The sequence below is a fragment of the Ranitomeya variabilis genome, chromosome 1 (assembly GCF_051348905.1).
Source record: "Ranitomeya variabilis isolate aRanVar5 chromosome 1, aRanVar5.hap1, whole genome shotgun sequence".
In the NCBI taxonomy this organism is placed as follows: domain Eukaryota; kingdom Metazoa; phylum Chordata; class Amphibia; order Anura; family Dendrobatidae; genus Ranitomeya; species Ranitomeya variabilis.
In genome coordinates this window covers 363,533,885-363,558,283 of record NC_135232.1, presented here as the reverse complement: position 1 = coordinate 363,558,283, position 24,399 = coordinate 363,533,885, and the positions used below count along the sequence as shown (strand labels likewise).

At 41.8% G+C, this 24,399-nt stretch overlaps 1 protein-coding gene across 8 annotated transcripts in view; it reads left to right on the top strand.

The window, feature by feature from the left end:
* Window positions 1-24,399, top strand: part of NTRK2 (neurotrophic receptor tyrosine kinase 2) — a 348,034-nt gene that overhangs the window by 137,904 nt on the left and 185,731 nt on the right. For all 8 annotated transcript variants that reach the window (XM_077248960.1, XM_077248958.1, XM_077248956.1 and 5 more), the window contains one exon: window positions 7,513-7,612. In XM_077248960.1, the coding sequence (XP_077105075.1) occupies window positions 7,513-7,612 (100 nt within the window). The remainder of the gene's footprint in view (window positions 1-7,512; window positions 7,613-24,399) is intronic.

Genomic DNA, 24,399 nt, shown 5'->3' with positions numbered 1-24,399 from the left:
TCAAAACGCCAGAATTACGTTTTTTTGGTCGCCGCGACATAGCATTAAAATGCAATAACGGGCGATCAAAAGAATGTATCTACACCAAAATGCTATCATTAAAAACACCAGCTCGGCACGCAAAAAATAAGCATTCAACCGACCCCAGATCATGAAAAATGGAGACGCTACAAGTATCGGAAAATGGCGCAATTTTTTTTTTATTTTTTAGCAAAGTTTGGAATTTTTTTTCACCACTTAGATAAAAAATTACCTAGTCATGTTAGGTGTCTATGAACTCCTAATGACCTGAAGAATCATAAAAGAATCATAATGGCAGGTCAGTTTTAGCATTTAGTGAACCTAGCAAAAAAGCCAAGCAAAAAACAAGTGTGGGATTGCACTTTTTTTGCAATTTCACCGCACTTGGAATTTTTTTCCAATTTTCTAGTACACGACATGGTAAAACCAATGATATCGTTCAAAAGTAAAACTTGTCCCGCAAAAAATAAGCCCTCACATGGCCAAATTGACGGAAAAATAAAAAGTTACAGCTCTGAGAAGGAGGGGAGCGAAAAACTAACACGGAAAAACGGAAAATCCCAAGGTCATGAAGGGGTTAAGACAGTCACTGGAAAAGGTAATGTCAGAACTGCATTCCTCTGCCCCTACGCGCGTTTTGCCCAGCTTCTGCACCTTGCTCTACCTTTGACAGGTAAATTAGGTCCCTTGACTGTGTTCATTCCTTGCAGGTAAATCTTGTTTGTGGGCCAATACTTTGGGCCCAATTCATTACAGCTTTTTTGAAAAAAAATGGCTTCAAAGGTGTGAAACATTTCAAAATTATTGCACAGAGGTTGCACCAAACTTTTGCGTCTTTTGGCATTTTTACTACAGTTTCTCCTAGCTCTACCAAAATGGGCACAGCTAGGGGAAGGCGGGGACATCTAATTCATGACAAGCTGTAGGTTTCGCTGCACCAGAAATATCACTCCAGTTCCTGACTGGAGTAAGATTTCTGATGAGATGCACAGAGGCGCATGCTACCTCTTCATAAATCAAGAACATCTGAGCCCACCATGCCCCCTAATCAAGAACAGTGAGAAAAATGCTGGCTGTGATGTCTAGGAGCTTTTAAGTAGAATCTATACAGACATTTTCAGACACATTGGTAGGGTTAACGTAGGAGGAATTTGTATTACTGTAATTTGCCACAGGAAAGATATATATCTTGGTACCGTGTTAGCCAGTAGATAGAAAAATATTTAGAATTGAGAGTCCTCAGTGGTTGATACCTTTTAATGGCTAACTGAAAGGATGGTAACAAATTGCAAGCTTTCGAGACTACATACGTCTCTTCATCAGGCAAAGACTAAAACAAATTCTGAAGAATCACATATTTATGCACAACATAGCACAGAAAAAAAAAGGAAAAAACCATGGATAAGATAGGTGACATGAAGCAGAATTACCATGAGTGATAAACAATTATGTCCATAAATATTGGGCCAGTTCTTAAGATAAGGAATGTTTTATTGTCCTCTGATTGGGGGTCTCGTTCTGTTGTGATGACCCCACATGGTCTGAGGGGCAAGGTCCTTGGTTGATGTAAAAAGACATAAATCCATGCGACACATTCATTCCTGCACTAAGACTGTCAAAGGTCGTCATCAGTTTATATTCCCAGACTCTTCTGTCTCTCTTAGATTTGAAGCTACCTTTTAACACAAGTAATTTCATGTCCATAATGTTATGATTTGGGAGACAAAAATGTATTGCCACAGGTAGATCCATTCTTTCTGCTCTTATTGTGTGGCGGTGAGAATTAATTCTCGTTCTAAGCTTTTGCCCTGTCTCCCCCACATACAGACCCCCAGTTGGACATTTAGTACAAATAATTAGGTACACCACATTAGATGTGATGCAGCTGAAAGTACCTGGTATCTTGTAGTCCTGATGTGAGTTGGGGATCTTTATCTTGTCCGTGGTCATTATAAATGGACAGGTTTTACATTTTTTCTGATTGCAAGGAAAGGTACCTGCAGCTGTTGGAGAGGACAGGGAGCTCTTGACAATGATGCTTTTTAGATTTGGGGGCTGCCTAAAACACAGTAGTGGGGGGTCTGGAAAAATGGATTGTAATCGGGCATCTTTTTGTAGTAAAGGTTGTAATTTCCGTACAGCTCCCCTTAGCACCTCCAGATTTGGATTGTAGGTAACTACTAGAGGTACCCGGTTATTTTCTTCTCTAGCTTTGTAATGTAGCAGGTGATTCCTTGATATTCTGGTGGCTCTTGTAATTTGGTTTTCAATTGTTCTTGGATGGTAGCCCTGATTCAAAAAGGTCTTTCTGAGGTGACCAAGGTGTTCATCCCTATCCATTGGGTTGGAACATATACGATTGTATCTGATGGCTTGGCTGTAGACAATGGAGTTTTTTATATGTTTTGGATGTAAACTGTCCCATTTAAGGTATGTTGGATGGTCGATTGCCTTCTGATACAGGGATGTCTCTATTTTATTGTTCTGCAGCTTAATGATGGTGTCCAAAAAGTTAATTTCAGTGCAGGAGTAGTTGAGTGTCAAGTTGATGGTTGGATGAAATTGATTAAACTGTTCATGGAACGTCTTTAGCTGTGGCTCAGACTCCGTCCAGATGATTAAAATGTCATCAATGTATTGGTAGTAGGTCAGAGGTCTGGTGGGACAAGAGGACAAAAAGTTGCTTTCAAGCTTGGCCATGAAAAGATTTGCATACTGTGGGGCCATTTTACTTCCAATTGCTGTGCCAGTCTCCTGTAGATAGATCTTCTTGTCAAATTCAAAGTAATTGTGGGTGAGGATGAATTTTATAAGTTTGTGAAACAAGAAAAGGTAGACAAATATGGTATGCACAACCACAACTGGTATAGGAATATAAAAAAAACACCTTTATTGGCACCTCACAAATATACATAAAAACATTTAAAACATGATACCAAAATCAATACAAAACACCACACTCCAAAGTTGAAGCCCCATATAATAGCAAATATTATTATATACACATAAAGAAAAAACCTGTATGCACAAAAGTACCAACCCTATGTGGTTGCAATTTGCACTAGATCACATGATTATGTATACCCACTGCCTAAATATACCTGGGGGCTAAGAAACAAAGGATAAATGTCCCTAGAGAATTACACTTATGTGCAGACCCTCGAAAGCAGAAGGTAATCATAGTATGCGTAACCCAGATCAATACAACCTGCGAGTGAACAAGATGGACCAAGAGAATGCAGCAGGGATATATAAAGCAGGACTCCAAGGTCAGAATCAATTCCCTATAAAGAGGGAAAGACATCAGGCATAATAGCCCAGAAATGTGGAGGAGTATGGCGAGAGCAGGCCCCACGCGTATCGCTGCAGCAGCAGCTTCGTCAGGGGAAGTGGCCTGGAGGTGCATGTAGCCGGGTTAAATAGCAAGATTAATTAAGATAATAACATACCGCTGTGTACAGGATCACGGGGCCGGTGAACCTGGAAAGCGCCGCACCATTAACGTCAGCGTAATGGCCAAAGTAAGCTCAGCATTCATGGTGAAAAGTGTGCATGCGCACACCGCGATTCCAGATAGGGTCGCGTTGCACATGCGCAGAACCAGACATTGGGACAGGTTGAAACGAATGCGAGATGTGCAATTATTTTCTCCTGAAAAAATGTTCCATATCACTGCAGCGTTCATTTTTATCCAGGGCCTTAGTAGGACAAAATGAGAGTCCTCTGGAAAGCACGGCCAGCTCCACTTTGTTGGGTTTATAATCTGAGAGATTAATTACACAGTTAGATGCTTTTGTGTCTGGAATGGAGTGGTTGTCCAAGTTGTCAGGTTTGTTTGTTTTTTTCTGTGCCATGTTGTGCATAAATATGTGATTCTTCAGAATTTCTCTTAGGCTACTTTCACACACAGCATATTTGCTGCGTATTTTTACGCGCGCGTATTTTGCTGCTGCTTTACCTGCGTTTTTTTACGCAGGCAAAAAACGCAGCTGCTTTCACACACTGCGTTTTTTGCTGCGTTTTTTGCTGCGTTTTTTGCAGCTGCGTTTTTTTCAGCATTGTGTACTGAAAATAAAGTTGTTTGAAAAAAAAAAAAAGGGGAAAAAAAAAAGAGTCATTGAGGTCATTTCCTGTCTTTATGACTCGGAATACAATACACACTGGAGTTAACATCATGTCGATTCTGCCAGCTGCAATGGCCTTGAGCCAAAGACGCCTCAGCAAGCGGAACAGACATCAGCTGGGGTTTACTAACCCCACTGTCACTAACCCCAGGTTACTAGGGCAGGCGTCAGTCAGACGCCCCCCCTCGTAACCCTGTACGGTAAGGGTATGTTCACACGATCCTGATTTCAATCCTTTTTTTTCAGGACAAAAACCGCAGCTCTTGGCAAAAAACGCAGGTGCGTTTTTGGTGCGTTTTTGATGCGGTTTTTGATGCGGTTTTTAGTGCGGTTTTTTATGCAGTTTTCTCTGCAGATTGTCTGTGTTTGACACAAATAAAGCTTTAACTGCAGTGGGGGAAAAAAAAAAAAGAAATGATGTCATTTCCTTGTCCAACCCTTTTCTTCTTCCATCCTCCATTTTGGGACTAAACACCAAAATGAGTGGACGTGTTTTGAATGACAGCGCTCCGCAGAGTGCTGAGCGTAGGCCAGATCACAGCCCGCGGATCCAGCTCTATCTAGCTATTTAAGTCTACGTTCACATTTGCGGTCTGCGCTGCAGCGTCGGGCGCCGCATGCGTCATGCGCCCCTATATTTAACATGGGGGCGCATGGACATGCGTCGCACTTACGTATTTCAGTGCCACGTATTTAAGTGACAGTGCCACGTGCCACGTATCAAAGTGCCACGTGCCACGTATCAAAGTGCCACGTGCCACATATTTCAGTGCCACGTGCCACGTATCAAAGTGCCACGTATCAAAGTGCCACGTGCCACATATTTCAGTGCCACATGCCACGTATCAAAGTGCCACGTGCCACATATTTCAGTGCCACGTGCCACGTATCAAAGTGCCACGTGCCACGTATCAAAGTGCCACGTGCCACATATTTCAGTGCCACGTGCCACGTATTTAAGTGACACGTGCCACGTATCAAAGTGCCACGTGCCACATATTTCAGTGCCACGTGCCACGTATTTAAGTGACACGTGCCACGTATCAAAGTGCCACGTGCCACATATTTCAGTGCCACGTGCCACGTATTTAAGTGACACGTGCCACGTATCAAAGTGCCACATATTTCAGTGCCACGTATTTAAGTGACACGTGCCACGTATCAAAGTGCCACGTATCACGTATTTCAGTGCCACGTATTTAAGTGACAGTGCCACGTGCCACGTATCAAAGTGCCACGTATCAAAGTGCCACGTGCCACATATTTCAGTGCCACGTATCAAAGTGCCACGTGCCACGTATTTAAGTGACACGTGCCACGTATCAAAGTGCCACGTATCACGTATTTCAGTGCCACGTATTTAAGTGACACGTATCACGTATAAGTGCCACGTATTTAATTGCCACATATTTAAGTGCCACGTATCAAGATTTTCCATGGAGAACAGACACATCCAGAGATATGTCTGCTCTCCATGGCTGCAGCAACACACTGACAGGAGCCATAGTTCCTGTCGGTGTGTCACTGCGCATGCGCGAGCGAGTTTACCGGCGGTCATTGACCCCGGCACTCTCGCTTAACGGCAGTGCTGCGTGGGAAAGTTCAACGCAGCTGTACTGCTGTTAACCGAGACGCCGGAGCCATTGAACTCCGGAACAGTACGCGATACACTGCTAGGAGCTTCGCTCCTGGCAGTGTATCGCCGGAGAGCAGGGGATCGGCGTGGGACACTCGTTTTATGGATTCTGCGGACAGGGAGTATGAATTTGGTTTATTATTTTTGGATTTTTTCCTGGAGGATCGAGGGCTTCGCCTACAAGTGTGCTGTTGGTGAGTATATACTCTATGTTATGTGTTGTATGTACTGTGTGTCATGTATGTGTATTGTGTGTAGGTGTTTTGTGTAACTTTACAATTGTGCTAAGTCGCCGGACACAGGGACAACTCTCCCATCCTAATACCGGATGGGAGTAGTAGTCCCATACGGCGACTTAGCACAATGGTGGCACTAGCATCGCATGGGGACACACACACACACACACACACACACACACACACACACATACCAAATCGATCAGCAGCCCCACGTTTAAGGACTCCATGCTGCTTCACTGGGGGGCGGGGGCTTCCCTCTTCCTGTCCGACGTCACGTCCGATCCTGGGTGTCAACCCCTCCGTACAAAGACGCCGACACCCAGGACAAAGGCGCTGTGTGTGGAAGGTAATATGGGGCCCTAGGGGGATACGCAGACACACCGCTGCGTAAAGAATTGACATGTCAATTCTTTTTACGCCGGCGTGTTTGCAGACAAAAGCGCCGCGTTTTTTTGCGGTGTGTCTGAACGGCAAAGTGAATTTCTCATTCACTTTGCCGGCAGACGAAAATGACATTGCGCATTTTTGAAAAGCGCCCGCAAAATAGCGCTCAAAAATGCGCTATGTCTGAAAGTAGCCTTAGTCTTTGCCTGATGAAGAGACCTGTGTAGTCTCGAAAGCTTGCAATTTGTTACCATCCTTTCAGTTAGCCATTAAAAGGTATCAACCAGTGATGACTCTCAATTCTAAAAATTTTTGTAATTTGCCAAACATTTGATAAATCTGGGCTTCTTTACACATGACACTTCTGCTGTTTTTCCAATTTTTCAATTTTTACCACAGAAGTGAGAATTGATTCTTTCTGCAGCTTAGTAAAAAAGTGTCATTCATAAATCTAGCTTAAACATTATTTGCATAGATTATGCGCAGCACGGTGGCTCGGTGGTTAACGCTGTAAATTTGCAGAGTTTGGGTCCAGTGACAAATGACATAAAATATTAAAAAGGTAGCAAATTTTTGCACAAAATCAGCATGTGACTAAATTTGAGACAGTGGTCCCGAATCATTTAGACTAATGTTTCATACACCAGTCTTAATAATGGGCATAGAGACAAGATACACTGATTTCATTAAGAGCCACGCACCACTTGATGAATTTGATGCATTTTACCAGTTGCTTCCACCACTGCGCTCCTTAACATAAATATAACTCCATTCAAGACATTTCTGTACTAAGCAATGCCTCCACTTTCCATGCGCTTGATGAGTGAGAGTAGCCACTTCTTGCCCCGGCTCATTCCCAGCTCCGCCATTTTAGCGGAGCTACCTAAAACTGGCTAGCCAGCTTTCTGGCATCACTTTCATGTTTTGGCCCTCTTATATGCGGTATGTAGTCTGATTTGAAAAAGGCACCAGTCCAGTCCCAAAAGCTGTCAGCAGTCATCAAAACGTCACCCACATCTTCACTTTCCAAAAACTTAAATTTTTCAAACAATGTTTATGGAAAATTAACTCACTTTCTTCTTAATCTTTCCTTGTGTTTGTTTTGCAGGTCTATGTTGTTGTCGGTATTGCAGCCTTGGTCTGTACTGGGTTGGTAATAATGTTAATCATTCTAAAATTTGGAAGACACTCCAAGTTTGGGCTGAAAGGTAGGAAACTTTGAAACTTCACTACTTTATTCTTAGCATATATCTAAGGATTCTAGTGGACATATTTAGGTGTTTTACTCTCATCTTGTTATTTATTTCTTCCATTTTTTATTACATGTTTGTTTCTTTAATTATTGCTATGTATTTAGCAAAATACATGATGGAATTGCTCCTTCAGACTGAAGTCTTAGTTTCAAGGTGTACTATATGCTGAACTTTGATGAGCAACCTAAATATTTTTATAGAGTTTCTTATAAGTATGCCCCTGGAGCACATCCCAGCTGTCAGTGATCAATTATAGAGAGTATTGAGTGTATAGAGAGGAATGTATACACACTGTCCGGAGTGACAGCTACTTATAGCACAGCCATCATTGCTGAAGCACAGATGTCAGGCTTTGCTTGCCCAGAGGTGCCTTCAGGTGTATCAGAGGTCTGTGGTTACCCACCCTGGTTTACTAAGTCTTTAGGTATATTACTCATAAATTGACCTATTATATAACACCAGTCTTATACTATTATAGTCAATAATACTAGTCATTCATTTTACTGTTGGATTTGTATTGATTTTTCGTAATTGTCAGTATATTTATTCTACTTAAAAAATCATATTTGCTAGTTAAAGGGACCACGTTTTTGCCACCTAATCTGAATGCAGCATAATGAACAGATACACTGATTCCAGTAATTTATCACTTATTGGGCTGCTTGTTGTAGCTTTGATAAAATCACTATTTTATCAGTAGGAGATTACCACTAGTATTCCATATTCATAAACTCTGTATAACTCTGACAACTTTCTGCCTATGCACAGTGTATGCAGAAAGCAGCCAATCAGTGGAGTGGGCGGGGTTATTTAGAGTTCAGCATTCAGAGAACTGGTAGAACTGCAGAAGATAAAACAGTGGTTTTATTAAAACTGTGGCAACCAGTAAAGTAAGGGATTGATCGTTGGAATCAGGGTTTCCACATCATGCTGCTATCAGATGTAGTTGCAAAAACCTGGTGACAGACTCCCTTAGATTGTAAACATATGTGACTTAAGGCCCACATACATTTGACTAATATCGTCAGAACCCAACAACAACATTGGCAGAGTATGTCATCGAGATTGTGGCAGGACTGATAGGGATCTATTTGAAAATGGAACCATCATAGCAACCATGGCTCCTTCAGGATCCAACATTTTTTACTTCTCACTATAACGGCTCGTGCAGACACCCATTTTAATCAATCGAGTGCTGTCTGTGGTTTTGATGAATAACACTCATACCCATGTTATATTATTGCGACGTGCACATGTCCAATTTTTTTTTCGGACCGAGTGGTCCGAGAGAAAACAAATTTGCCTCTTGAAAATCAGATGGCACTCGCCAATTTATGTCTATGGGTCTTTGAAAATAGTGGGACTGCACTCGGATGACATAATAGAGGAGGAGAAACTTTTTTTCTCTCCACTTCCAAGTAAATCGTATCCCACTCAGATTATATTCTAATCCCATGCTGATCAAACTCTAATCTGAGTGTGATTAGCATAATCGGACCAATTTTCTCATATACAGAGAAAACGGTCGTCTGCACCTGCCCTAACTGAAATGCCGAAGATCAATTAAAGATATTTTCTACAGAGACGTAATTCTTATAAGACTAGATTACATGTTATGAATTTAGTAGATTTCCAACATCTGCTTCCAACATCAGTTTTGGAAAAAAATAGCTTTTTTTCATGGCTAGTTTGTCATTTCCCTAAATGAAAGAGAAAGTCATACAGATTGGCAGTATGGAAAATAGTTGTCTGGTGATGTCGTATTTACCCAAAATTAGCAGCATGAGTGAGGTTAAAAATGAAAAGTGTGTGATATTCTACTAGAAAGGTTGAAGATGAGTTATGTCATTGCCATGTTCATGCAGTCGTTTCAAAGCCGGTCATTTCTAAGGGAAACAAGTGAATTGGCGAGGTTCTACACCCAAGCAACTGCTGAGCTATTTATTCCTTAAAAATATAACATTTCTTATACATCTTGTCCCTTATAACAACAAAGTATATACGGGGTGTGGGGAATGTATGAATTGCTAAAAATGACAGCATTATGGAACATTTCATATTTGTGCTAGAAAATCTAGAAGAAAACTATATCTGCTTTTAGCATGCAAATATTTATCGATAAATAGATAATAGATAGATAGATAAATAGATAGATAGATAGATAGATAGATAGATAGATAGATAGATAATAGATAGGTAAGGAGATGGATTTGGTCGCACGCTGCAAGCTCTCATCCTCTCTGCATATTTTAAAGAACTTGAGTAAAGAAGCAGTTTTATTATACACAGTGAGTGCCACTTTTCTCTTACACGAAGACTCAGTATAATCTGTGTTTTCATCCTTTAATCTTGGCTCTTTCTGGGACTTTCAGTCCAGTGGGCGGTCCTATCAGTGACTGACAGCTATCTTTGTATAATAGTGCAGAGGGAGGAAGCTGTCAGTCACTGATAGGACCGCCCACTGGACTGAAAGTCCCAGAAAGAGCCGAGATTAAAGGATGAAAACACAGATTATACTGAATCTTTTCTCACAAAATACTATATCAGTGTACTCAGCTACCTGAGCTCTATAACATTGTGCCTGCAGATTGGACTGTACACTCATGGTGGCAGGTTCCCTTTAAGTAATAGCTAATACAACCCAAAAGACTAGAAACAGTAGGTATAGTCATAATTACACGTAGCTGGATAAATGAAATGTATATATATTGTATATTATCTCTGTCAAAACTCTTCTTTCGCCATCCATCTGTTCTAAGCTAACATATCTCAGAGTTAGGGCTTCTTTGTCACAAAATGAAATATTCATTCAAACATGTTCAGATGAATGTAGCACTAAAATGCGCACGTAGGAGCTACAACAGTCGTTATGCAGTTAAGGTGGAAACATGTAATTTCTTCTATTTTTTTACATACGCGTAAAAAGCCACGTCCAGGATTAATGTTGTGTATTCTTTGACTATGTGACACTGAATTATGCAATGTGATAATGTGTTTTGACAGAGAACAGTGCTGTGCTGTTTTGTGGTATTCATCTCAAATTGACCTGTGTATTCTCTGGGGACATTCTAAACTATTCTCCATTATTATGTAGTCTATTGATCAAACGCCGAGCAGCGTACAGTAGTCGGCACTAGTTTATAGCAGGACACTACACTCAGTTATGGAGTCAATTGTAGAACTTCATGGTCTGGAAACCGCAGACCATAAATGTAATACCAAGGCTGATTTAATGATAAGGCTATAAACTTTTTAAATAATCATCTTAATTGTCGCTTTTTCTTGTCCTTCTCATATAAAGAAGAGAATATATAGAGCTATCACGTATTGTAACAGTCTGAGGAATGTGCTAGAGCAGTAACTATGGGGAAGAAAGAGAAAAACGCTAGTGGGCCGGCTATTAACAAGATGAACAGGTGCTGCCATTTTGTTTGGATGCTCTCCAGGCTGCTGGGGTGATGATGAAAAGCACATGTGAGGATCCAGTTCAGGGACTATAAAGAATAGAAGTAACAATTCAGGTTTACAGCCTTGTCTTTATACACAATGATCGTTTTAGACTATTCTCCTGTGAAATGGATGGAATTACCCCAATACGACATTCACTACCGGAGAGCAATATTTGCATTCACAAGTGTTAGGCATTTGGTGCCAATACTGGTGTCGAGCCCCAATGGGGACAGAGATGGTAATGCATGTAAAGTGCTGTGGAATATGAGAGCCCCAATGGGGACAGAGATGGTAATGCATGTAAAGTGCTGTGGAATATGAGAGCCCCAATGGGGACAGAGATGGTAATGCATGTAAAGTGCTGTGGAATATGAGAGCCCCAATGGGGACAGAGATGGTAATGCATGTAAAGTGCTGTGGAATATGATAGCCCCAATGGGGACAGAGATGGTAATGCATGTAAAGTACTGTGGAATATGAGAGCCCCTGGGGACAGAGATGGTAATGCATGTAAAGTGCTGTGGAATATGATAGCCCCAATGGGGACAGAGATGGTAATGCATGTAAAGTACTGTGGAATATGAGAGCCCCAATGGGGACAGAGATGGTAATGCATGTAAAGTGCTGTGGAATATGATAGCCCCAATGGGGACAGAGATGGTAATGCATGTAAAGTACTGTGGAATATGAGAGCCCCAATGGGGACAGAGATGGTAATGCATGTAAAGTACTGTGGAATATGAGAGCCCCAATGGGGACAGAGATGGTAATGCATGTAAAGTGCTGTGGAATATGAGAGCCTCAATGGGGACAGAGATGGTAATGCATGTAAAGTGCTGTGGAATATGAGAGCCCCAATGGGGACAGAGATGGTAATGCATGTAAAGTGCTGTGGAATATGAGAGCCCCAATGGGGACAGAGATGGTAATGCATGTAAAGTGCTGTGGAATATGAGAATCCCAATGGAGGACAGCGATGACAATTCTGGTGTCAAGCCCCAATGGGGACAGTGATGACAAAGCATGTAAAGTGCTGTGGAATATGAGAGCGCCAGTGGGGGCACAGCAATGACAATGCTGGTGTTGAGCCCCAATGGGGACAGCAATGGCAATGCATGTAAAGTGCTGTGGAATATGAGAGCCCCAATGGGGACAGTGATGACAATGCTGGTATCTGTAAATCAGACCACTAGGATGACTTACTAATCACACGGATCAGTATTTGGGTTTCAGTTGCCTGAAAATCCTTTTTAGCACTGATGTTTTACTTGCTTATAGTTCAGAATCATCCTGCCCTTGGTGTAATGGAAATCTGCTCTCCATTCATGCAACTCCTGAGTTTGGGCTGGGCTTCACAGAAAGCAGCCAATCTGAACAAACAGAGCAAAGTATGGTGGACCAGTAGAGCCAAATTATTGGGAGTGTACAAGAGTCATGTACCACAGGGCAATATGCTATCTATTAATCATATATCACATAATTTCTATACTTTCTGAAAAACATACCCACAGTGGCGTTATAAGTGTCATAAAGTATAAGACTCATAGTGACCTCTAATACATGTACAAATAGTTAAAAAGTATCCAACACTGAATAAAGAGAAGGCACCAGGACAGGCAGTGATAATCTCCTGCTGATAAAACGCTCATTGTATTGAAACAGCACACAACCCAATAAGTGATACATCCCCGAAATCTGTGTCTCTGCCCCTACCTCATGCTGCTATCAGATCACATAGTAAACACCTGCTGACGGATTCCTTTTAAGGTTGCAGTAGCTCGTATTTAATGCTTAATAGCACAAGTGAGCATCCATGTCAAAGGGCACCTCACACCAGATGTTTTCCACATAATCTGAGAGCTGCATAATGTAGGGGCAGAGACCTTGATTTGTCACTTACTGGTCTGCTTGGTGTATTTTGACAAAATTGCTGTTTTATCAGCAGGAGATCATCACTCTATGACTAGGAAAACTGCTGCCAGATAGTCCCCTATATTTATGAGCTCTGTGTAACCCATATTCACCAATGTTTGACAGCTTTCTGCCTATGGATAGTGTATACAGAGAGCTGTCAATCTGTGGTGTGGGTGAGAGTATACTGAGCATAGCATTTAGAGACTAATAGATCTGCTGCAGATAAAACAGTGACTGTATCAAAACTTCAGCAAGCAGCCTAGTAGGTGATACAACGCTAGAATCTAGGTCTCTCCCACTCCATCATAATTCTCTTAGCAACAGATTCCCTTTATGTTATGTTCCTGAATTATTTTTCTGCAGACCTCTTATTTAATAGCTGCACCAAATCTGGTTTATGACATACAAAATTCTCATCTGCAAGCAATTCCAAAGGAACAAGCCACAACAATTAATTTGAAAAATAAATTAATTGTCAATGGTTCTAACTTAAGCGTTTTTATTTCCAAACTTTATATTTTGCAGCACTTTGTGACTTTAAGACCAGTTTCCACACATAAAATCCACAACATTTTACCGTATAAGCAAAATGGATGAGATTTCATTTACACTCATTCACATGCTACTTTTTTTTTTGCGAAACCCATGTGGATTTGTTTCTTGCAGGGTTTCTTTGTTTTTAAAATCCACAACAGATCAATTAATGTTGCGGAAACACATTTTTTGTGCTAATTTTAGCCGTTCTGTTCAATGTCGTACCTTAATTCAGAGGCTAAACAGTTGGCTTGGCATTGTTTTATGGCAGTTTTTTTATTTTTGCATTTCTGCAACAAAACCTATTAATGAATGAATTAGTGTGCGGAAAATATGTGCAAGCTTTAGATGTAGAAATACTGTGAATTCCAGTTTAGAAATCTACTGTACATGTAAAATTTGCACCAAATGAACAACTTGTGAACATAGCCTGAGAGTTCCTCGTGTGATTGTGCTCATCACTGAGTTATTGCAGTTTTGTTTTACAATTTTAAATATTAAATAAATATTAAAGTACCACAAATATTTTCAAAATGTGGTTAAATATTTGGAAAAGTGTTCGGAGAAATAATTAATGCATGTGAAGCATGAACATGGTAGTGCAAGCCACCTTGTTTCTAGAAGAATGTTTCTCTCTCATCTACATTTACACCAGGTTGCTCCACACATCTGGTGTTGTGAATACGGTATTTTAATATGGGCTTGTGTCTGGGCTGTGAATCTCTAGAGAACACTGTCCATTTCCTCTCCGCTCTTATATATCAGATAGACTGGATGAACTGTTCAACTGATAATAAAGAAGAGAAAATAGGGAAATCAGATGAATTAAAAACATGATGAATTTCTCATGGCTCATATTGTATTCTCTCCTGTGAATTGCACAGATGGATAAATCTAGTGAAACACAATTGGATGATAATAGGTATGAAGATCTGAAATCTGTGGAAGCAGTGAAGGCAAGCACGTCACTTCTTCTATGCTCACTGTACAGTCTATCACATACATTGATAGCTGACATGGGAGCAAGCAATGACTTATTTCATGCATGTTATATGCTAGTGTGACTCCAGCCTTACCCTTAGGGTACATTTCCACTGGCGAGAGACAAATCGGTCCGATTAACGGACTGAAAAAACGGAGGAAAATCATGCGAGTGTCATGCGAGTGTCATGCGATTTTTTATCGCAACATCCGTCTGACATCCGTATGACATCCGTATTGCTGTCCGATTTTTACGCACCGGTGTCCTTTGAAAAGCCGGCAAATCAGCGCTGTGTACAGTAAAATCACACTGACAGGTTAGAATAGAGAAGATATATACACATAGAATAGGTATATATACATATATATATGTCAGTGAGACACCTATATATGTATATTTATTTTTAATGCAGCGCTAGATAGCATAAAAGCCACTAATTCAATTGCCGGCTTTTTCCTTCTCCTTCACAAACCCGACAGGATATGAGACATGGTTTACACACAGTAAACCATCTCATATCCCGTCTTTTATTACATATTCCTCTTCACTAATGTAACAAGTGTCTGTGTGTCAAATTTGGGGGCTCTAGCTATGAAATTAAAGGGTTAAATTGCGGAAAAAATTGGCGTGGGCTCCCGCGCAATTTTCTCCGCCAGAGTGGTAAAGCCAGTGACTGAGGGCAGATATTAATAGCCAGGAGAGGGTCCATGGTTATTGGCCCCCCCGTGGCTAAAAACATCTGCCCCCAGCCACCCCAGAAAAGGCACATCTGGAAGATGCACCTATTCTGGCACTTGGCCACTCTCTTCCCACTCCCGTGTAGCGGTGGGATATGGGGTAATGAAGGGTTAATGCCACCTTGCTATTGTAAGGTGACATTAAGCCGGATTAATACTGGAGAGGCGTCAATTATGACACCTATCTATTATTAATCCAATTGTCTGAAAGGGTTAAAAAACACACACACACATGATTAAAAAGTATTTTAATGAAAGAAACAAACAGGTTGATTTAATAATTTATTGCTCTCTCAATCCATCAGCAACACCCTCGCTTGGCAAAATAATAAACACACAATATACATACCTTCTGATGTCCGATCACGTCCCACGCGGTAATCCATCTGAAGGGGTTAACTAATATTACAGGCACGAGCTGCGATAAACCACTCGCTCGTGTCTGTAATCCCCGGGTGCTGAAAGGAAAGCAGTGATCTATACTTACATTGAGTCGCGGTGATGCGCCCCTGCTGGATGTTCTCATGAACTGCAGCCTGGGAACTTTTTCCCACGCTCCAGGTCATATGAGGACATCCACCAGGGGGCGCATCACCGCGACTGAAGGAAATGTAGGTCAATGACCTACATTTCCTTCATTCGCTGGGGAATTACAAGCACGAGCACAGCTGCCTTTGCAGGGCTCCTGCTTGTAAATTATTTTAACCCCTTCAGATGGATTACTTCGTGGGACGTGACGGTTCAACAGAGCGTATGTATTTTGTGCGTTTATTGTTTTGCCAAGCGAGGGTCAGCAAATGGATTGAGAGAGCAATAAATTATTAAAACAACCGCTGTGTTTATTTCATTAAAATACTTTTAAATCATGTGTGTGTGTGTTTTTTAACCCTTTCAAACAATTGGATTAATAATGGATAGGTGTCATCATTGACGCCTCTCCATTATTAATCTGGCTTAATGTCACCTTACAATAGTAAGGTGGCATTAACCCTTCATTACCCCATATCCCACCGCTACACGGGAGTGGGAAGAGAGTGGCCAAGTGCCAGAATAGGCGCATCTTCCAGATGTGCCTTTTCTGGGGTGGCTGGGGGCAGATGTTTTTAGCCACGGGGGGGCCAATAACCATGGACCCTCTCCTGGCTATTAATATCTGCCCTCAGTCACTGGCTTTACCACTCTGGCGGAGAAAATTGCGCGGGAGCCCACGCCAATTTTTTCCGCCATTTAACCCTTTATTTGAGCAGCTACAGTGGCCAAATTTTGCACATACACACTACTAACATTAGTAGTGTGGAATATGCAAAAAAAAGGGGATATGAGATGGTTTACTGTATGTAAACCATGCCTCATATCCTGTCGGGTTTGGGAAGGAGAGGGCAAAAGCCGGCAATTGAATTAGCGGCTTTTATGCTATCTAGCGCTGCATTAAATATAAATATACATATATAGGTGTCTCACTGACATATATATATATGTATATACACACATTCTATGTGTATATATCTACTCTATTCTAACCTGTCAGTGTGATTTTACTGTACACCGCGCTGAATTGCCGGCTTTTCAAAGGACACCGGTGCGTAAAAATCGGACAGAACTCGCATGGTGCGAGTGCTGTGCGATTTTTTTCTCGCACCCATTGACTTGCATTGGCGAGTCTCGTCCGAGACTCGCAGCAAATCGCAGCAGGCTGCGATTTTTTTCTCAGTCCGATTTCAGCTGAGAAAAAAAGCGCAAATGAAAAGACACCTATTGAATAACATTGGTCCGAGTGCAATCCGATTTTTTATCGGATTGCACTCGTCCGTTTTCCTCGCCAGTGGAAATGAGCCCTTAGCCTTCAACTGTCCAGATATGTCAGCATGTGTGTTGACATTGACAAAAGTTTGGACTGACACTAACTTGCATTGAGAAGTTGGCAATGCATTATTTTGTAACTGCACCATTAGAGCACAGCTATCATTTGTGGCTTCAGTTTAGCTTGATTACTTACTAGAACCTGAGGTTTAAAATCTCCTTGTTGGCTAGTATTGTTGCTTTGCAGCGCTAGGGTCTTGTGTTAAAATCCTACCAAGGATAGCATATGCAACAAGTTTGTATGCTCTCTCCATGTGCAGAATTATTAGGCAAGTTGTATTTTAGAGGATTATTTTTATTATTGATCAACAACTATGTTCTCAATCAACCCAAAAGACTCATAAATATCAAAGCTTAATATTTTTGGAAGTTGGAGTGGGGTTTTTTTTAGATTTGGCTATCTTAGGAGGATATCTGTTTGTGCAGGTACCGTAACTATTACTGTGCAGAATTATTAGGCAACTTAATAAAAACCAAATATATTCCCATCTCACTTGTTTATTTTCACAAGGTAAACCAATATCACTGCACAAAATTTATAAATAAACATTTCTAACATGCAAAAACAAAACCCCAAAAAACGAGTGACCAATATAGCCACCTTTCTTAATGATGACACTCAGCAGCCTTCCATCCATAGATTCTGTCAGTTGCTTGATCTGTTTATGATCAACATTGCGTGCAGCAGCCACCACAGCCTCCCAGACACTGTTCCGAGAGGTGTACTGTTTTCCCTCCCTGTAGATCTTACATTTTATGAGGGACCACAGGTTCTCTATGGTGTTCAGATCAGGTGAACAAGGGGGCCATGTCATTATTTTTTCTTCTTTGAGACCTTTACTGGCCAGCCACGCTGTGGAGTAGTTGGAGGCATGTGATGGAGCATTGTCCTACATGAAAATCATGTTTTTCTTGAACGATATCGACTTCTTCCTGTACCACTGCTTGAAGAAGTTGTCTTCCAGAAACTGGCAGTAGGTCTGGGAGTTGAGCTTCACTCCATCCTCAACCCGAAAAGGTTCCACAAGTTCATCTTTGATGATACCAGCCCATACCAGAACCCCACCTCCACCTTGCTGGCGTCTGAGTCGGAGGGGCGCTCTTTGCCCTTTACTGATCCAGCCTCTGATCCAGCCCATCCATCTGGCCCATCAAGAGTCACTCTCATATCATCAGTCCATAAAACCTTTGAAAAGTCAGTCTTAAGATATTTCTTGGCCCAATCTTGACGTTTTATCTTATGTTTCTTGTTCAATGGTGGTTGTTTTTCAGCCTTCCTTACCTTGGCCATGTCCCTGAGTATTGCACACCTTGTGCTTTCTGTTACTCCAGTAATGTTGCAGCTCTGAAATATGGCAAAACTGGTGGCAAATGGCATCTTGGCAGTTTCACGCTTGATTTTCCTCAATTCATGGGCAGTTATTTTGCGCCTTTTTTGCCCAACACGCTTCTTGCAACCCTGATGGCTATTTGCCATGAAAGTCTTGATTGTTCGGTGATCACGCTTCAAAAGTTTGGCAATTTCAAGACTGCTGCATCCCTCTGCAAGACATCTCACAATTTTGGACTTTTCAGAGCCCGTCAAATCTCTCGTGACCCTTTTTGCCAAAGGAAAGGAAGTTGCCTAATTATTAAGCACACCATATATAGGGTTTTGATGTCATTAGACAACACCCCTTCTCATTACAGAGATGCAAATCACCTGATTTACTTAATTGGTAGTTGGCTCTCAAGCCTGAACAGCTTGGAGTAGGACAACATGTATAAAAAGAATCATGTGATCAAAATACAACTTGCCTAAAAATTCTGCACACAGTGTAGGTTTCCTCCAATATGAAGCCTCACATTTTGCTGAATTTCCATAGAGAAAATTTACAAAAAGTCTCCAGGCTGCAGATTTTTCAAAATTTCAATTCCACTTGAATAAACTTGCCAATCTCTAATGATCTACCATGTACTGCTATGGTGGCCCTTTCTAAGGATGTAGAATGTAAGTGTTGCGCTTGCTGTATGGACAGCTGGTCACATTAAGTAATGGAGTGTGAATGTCCTTCAGGGTATTGTGGGGACCAACAACCCAGCTGGTTACATTAACAAATGTAACAAATGTAACCGGAGAGTGCCTTCATAGTCATTTACAGTGATCTATTATGGAGGAGCCCTCTTAGCTCTCTATATAGTTATAAAATTCTACCCTATACTGACACCCTATACTGACACCCTATTTCATACTGTCACGAGTCACGACAGCTATCTAACTTTCTCTCACAAAGTACATTATAGTCATCCTTCTTAATACACAAACTTACGTTTTTCTTTGTTAAACACTCCACTTTTGTTAAACAAAATATAAAGACATAAATTTAAAGCATAACTGTCCTTTTAATTTTTACTTAATAATAATGTAGAGCAAGTGATTTTAATAATCTTTCAGACATACCTTATAAATTGAATCTGAAAGAAAACCTTTCAAAAACCTTCCAGAAGATGCCCCCTATGATGTTTCTGAAGCAAATCCCTATTTAGCGCTACACACTGAATACAACCTCCGACGGGTGGGGGCGGAGCATGCACCGCGTGCGTTCTCCTGGCTGAATCCCATGCACTGTATGTCAGTGCATCAGCAGTTTACCTCAGTCCTCGGATCAGAGCTAAACTCGGTCAGCTCTTGGTTGTCGCACACAGCTCCTCTGTGTCTGTGCTATACACTGACGAAATCGCCGACATCACTGAGTGTACAGGAACCAGCTGACAGGAGCTGTGTGCGGACAGCCAAGAGTTCAGCGCTGTGCAGAGGACTGAGGTAAACTGCTGATGCACTGACATCCAGTGCATGGGATTCCGCCAGGAGCGCGCGCTGTGCACACTCTGTCCCCACCCTTACAAAAACCGTATTCAGTATGTGTGGAACTGAATATGGATTTGCTTCAGAAACAGCATAGGCTGGTTTCACACTTGCGTTTTGATCCGCAACGTTTTAGCGCTAAAAAATGCATGCGTTTTTTTTCCTATACTTAACATTAAAAACGCATGTGTTTTTTTAGCAGGCGTTTTGACGCGTTTTCGGCAACGCATGCGTTTTTTGACGCGTGCATTCACTTACAGAAATGCAACCTGTAGTAATTTCTAGCGGCGTTTTTTTGCCGCAAAAAAATGCATGCGTTTATTCACGGCAAAAAAATGCATTGCTGTCTATGTAAACGCATGCGTTTTTAAGCACATGCGTTTGCTTGCATTAAAAACGCATGCGTTTTTATAGAAAAACACAAGAAAACAAGAAAAAACAAGAAAACCCTAACCCTAACCGTAAACACAAGAAAAAACAAGAAAACCCTAACCCTAGGGTTACTAGGGATCCTAACCCTAACCCTAACCCTAAGGTTAGGATCCCTAGTAACCCTAGGGATCCTAACCCTAACCCTTAGGGTTAGGGTTAGGATCCCTAGGGTTAGGGTTAGGGTTAGGATCCCTAGGGTTAGGGTTAGGGTTAGGATCCCTAGGGTTAGGGTTAGGGTTAGGGTTAGGGTTAGGGTTAGGATCCCTAGGGTTACTAGGGATCCTAACCCTAACCCTAGCTATTTCTGTTTATAGTGGGTTTTCTAGTTGATTTTGATGATTGGCAGCTGTCACACACTTCTCAGCATGCGTTTCAAAAACGCAAACGCAGGAAAAAACGCATGTAAACACCGCAAAACTCCGCATTTTTTTTCTGCATGCAAAAATGCATGCGTCTAAAAAACGCGGCGTTTTGCCGCGTTTACATGCGTTTTTTCACCACATGCGTTTTTTTTAAAACGCTGCAGATCAAAATGCAAGTGTGAAACCAGCCTTAGGGGGACATCTTCTACAAGGTTTGTGAAAAGTTTTCTCCGGATTTAATTTATAAGGTATACTTTAATCCCTTCACCACCTTGCCATTTTCCGCTTTTGCGTTTTCATTTTTTGCTCTCCTTCTATCCAGAGTCATAACTTTTTTTATTTTGCCATCAATATAGCCTTATGATAACTTGTTTTTTGAGAGTTTTTTGTACTTTTAAATGATAACATTGATTTTACCATATAGGAAAAAAATTGCAAGTGCAATGAAATTGCAAAGAAAGTGCAATTTCCCCTTTTTTATTATTTACCATATTCGCAAAAATGCTAAAACTGACATGGTAATATGATTCCCCATGAAAGTACAAATACGCAGATACCAAACATGTGTAGGTCCTTTTTTATTTAAGTGGTGAAAAAAAAATCCGAAATTTGTAAGAAATAAAAATTTTATGTCGCCATTTTCCAAAATCCATAGACTCTCCATTTTTCAGGACCTGGGGCTTGGTGATGGCTTATTATTTGCACCCTGAGCTGATGTTCTTATCTATACCATTTTGGGGTACATACAATGTTTTGATGGCCTGTTATTGCATTTTATTACAATGTTGTGGCTGCCAAAAAAACATAATTCTTGGGTATTGATTTTTTCTCTTGTTACGTTGTTTGCCAATCGGATTAATTTACTTTACATTTTGATAGATCAGACATTTCTAAATGCAGTGATACCAAATATGTGTATTTTTTTTGTTTTATTCTGAATGGGGCAAAAGGGTGGCGATTTGAACTTTTGTGGGGTTTTATATATATATATATATATATATATATATATATATATATATTTATATATATATATTTATATATTTAAAAAAAACTTTTTTAAATTTTTACTGGCTTCAGTAGTGCCCTTAAAAGACCTCAAGCTGCAATCATCCTTCTTCTGTAGACCTCCGGCTGTCATGCTAACCCATCTGCACACTGGGCCTTAAAGAAGTTGTCCACTGCTTGGACAACTTCTTGTTGTACCCCACACTTGGCCCCAACAAAATAAAGAAGCTTAAACTCACCTTCAGTGCCGGCGCCATTCCCACTGTGTCGGCACTCACTCTCCCCAGGGCTCCTCTGCTGTTGTTGTGTCATGTGAGCTCGGCACTAGTGTTGAGCGATACCGTCCGATACTTGAACGTATCGGTATCGGAAAGTATCGGCCGATACCGGCAAAGTATCGGATCTGATCCGATACCGATACCCGATACCAATACAAGTCAATGGGACTCAAGTATCGGAAGGTATCCCTGATGGTTCCCAGGGTCTGAAGGAGAGGAAACTCTCCTTCAGGCCCTGGGATCCATATGAATGTGTAAAATAAAGAATTAAAATAAAAAATATTGATATACTCACCTGTCCGGAGGCCCCTGGACATCACCGCTGGTAACCGGCAGCCTTCTTTGTGTAAAATGAGCGCGTTCAGCACCTTCCATGACGTCACGGCTTCTGATTGGTCGCGTGCCGCTCATGTGACCGCCACGCGACCAATCACAAGCCGTGACGTCATCCCTCAGGTCCTAAATTCCCTTCTAGGAATTTAGGACCTGAGGGATGACGTCATGGCTTGTGATTGGTCGCGTGAGCGGTCACATGGGTGGCCGCGACCAATCACAAGCCGTGACGTCATCTAAGGCCCTGAACGCGCTCATTCTTAAGAAGGAAGGCTGCCGGAAAGAAGCAGGGTGCGTCCGAGGGTGAGTATATACCTAATAGGAATATACTCACCCTCAGCTTCTTTCCGGCAGCCTTCCTTCCTAAGAATGAGCGCGTTCAGGGCCTTAGATGACGTCACGGTTTCTGATTGGTCGCGGCCGCCCATGTGACCGCCACGCGACCAATCACAAGCCGTGACGTAATTCTCAGGTCCTAAATTCCTAATTCTAGGAATTTAGGACCTGAGAATTACATCACGGCTTGTGATTGGTCGCGTGGCGGTCACATGGGCGGCCGCGACCAATCACAAGCCGTGACGTCATCTAAGGCCCTGAACGCGCTCATTCTTAGGAAGGAAGGCTGCCGGAAAGAAGCTGAGGGTGAGTATATTCCTATTAGGTATATACTCACCCTCGGACGCGCCCTGCTTCTTTCCGGCAGCCTTCCTTCTTAAGAATGAGCGAGTTCAGGGTCTTAGATTACGTCACGGCTTGTGATTGGTCGCAGCCGCCCATGTGACCGCTCATGCGACCAATCACAAGCCGTGACGTCATCCCTCAGGTCCTAAATTCCTAGAAGGGAATTTAGGACCTGAGGGATGACGTCACGGCTTGTGATTGGTCGTGTGGCGGTCACATGAGCGGCATGCGACCAATCAGAAGCCGTGACGTCATGGAAGGTGCTGAACGCGCTCATTTTAAACAAAGAAGGCTGCCGGTTACCAGCGGTGATGTCCAGGGGCCTCCGGACAGGTGAGTATATCAATATTTTTTATTTTAATTCTTTATTTTACACATTCATATGGATCCCAGGGCCTGAAGGAGAGTTTCCTCTCCTTCAGACCCTGGGAACCATACACTGGAAACTTCCGATTCCGATTCCTGATACCACAAAAGTATCGGATCTCGGTATCGGAATTCCGATACCGCAAGTATCGGCCGATACCCGATACTTGCGGTATCGGAATGCTCAACATTACTTGGCACCCAATCAATGCTGTCGTCACTGTCCCCTTCTTTCGAATTGAACAAGACGAAGAGTCAGAGATCAGCTGCAGCCCGGACTTCCTCTTCAAGTTCAATTCGACAGAAGGCAGAGACAGTAACGCCAGCGCTGATTGGGCGCCGGGCTCACGTGACACAACAACCGCACAATAGCCCTGGGACCATGAGTGCTGACACCGCTGGAACGGCGTCAGTATGGGAGGTGAGTATAAGTGTTTTTATTTTATAGGGACCAAATATTAAGATCAAGAAGGGGTTGTCCTAGTAGTGGACAACCCCTTTAATGCTGCAGTTTATGCTCACACAACTCTTATATAGGCAGGTGTAAGTATCAAGCTGCTGCTCTGTTTGATGGCAGGTGCCCAAAAGAAATTGTCTTGAAGAAGTGGAAATGTTGATATTGCTGCCCTGCTAGTGGTATTAATTCCAAGAAAACGTGATAGTGAAGAAACATGCAGCTTATTTGTATTCGAGTTTCGAAGTCGTACCGACTTCTTTCTCAGGAGAACAACAGAGAAACCATAGAGAAATAAACTGCATGTATCCTCACAACATCGTTTCTTGGAATTAATACCAGCAACAGCGCAGCAATATCTGCCTTTCCAGTTCTTCAAGATCATGTTGTAAACACTTTTAAGAAGACAAAAAGAATTATATGAAAAGAGCAGGGAACCATGTTTTGTAAAGCTGGTATGAATCTGATCTTCCATTCATATGACACTCCTTAGTCCAGGGGTCCCCAAC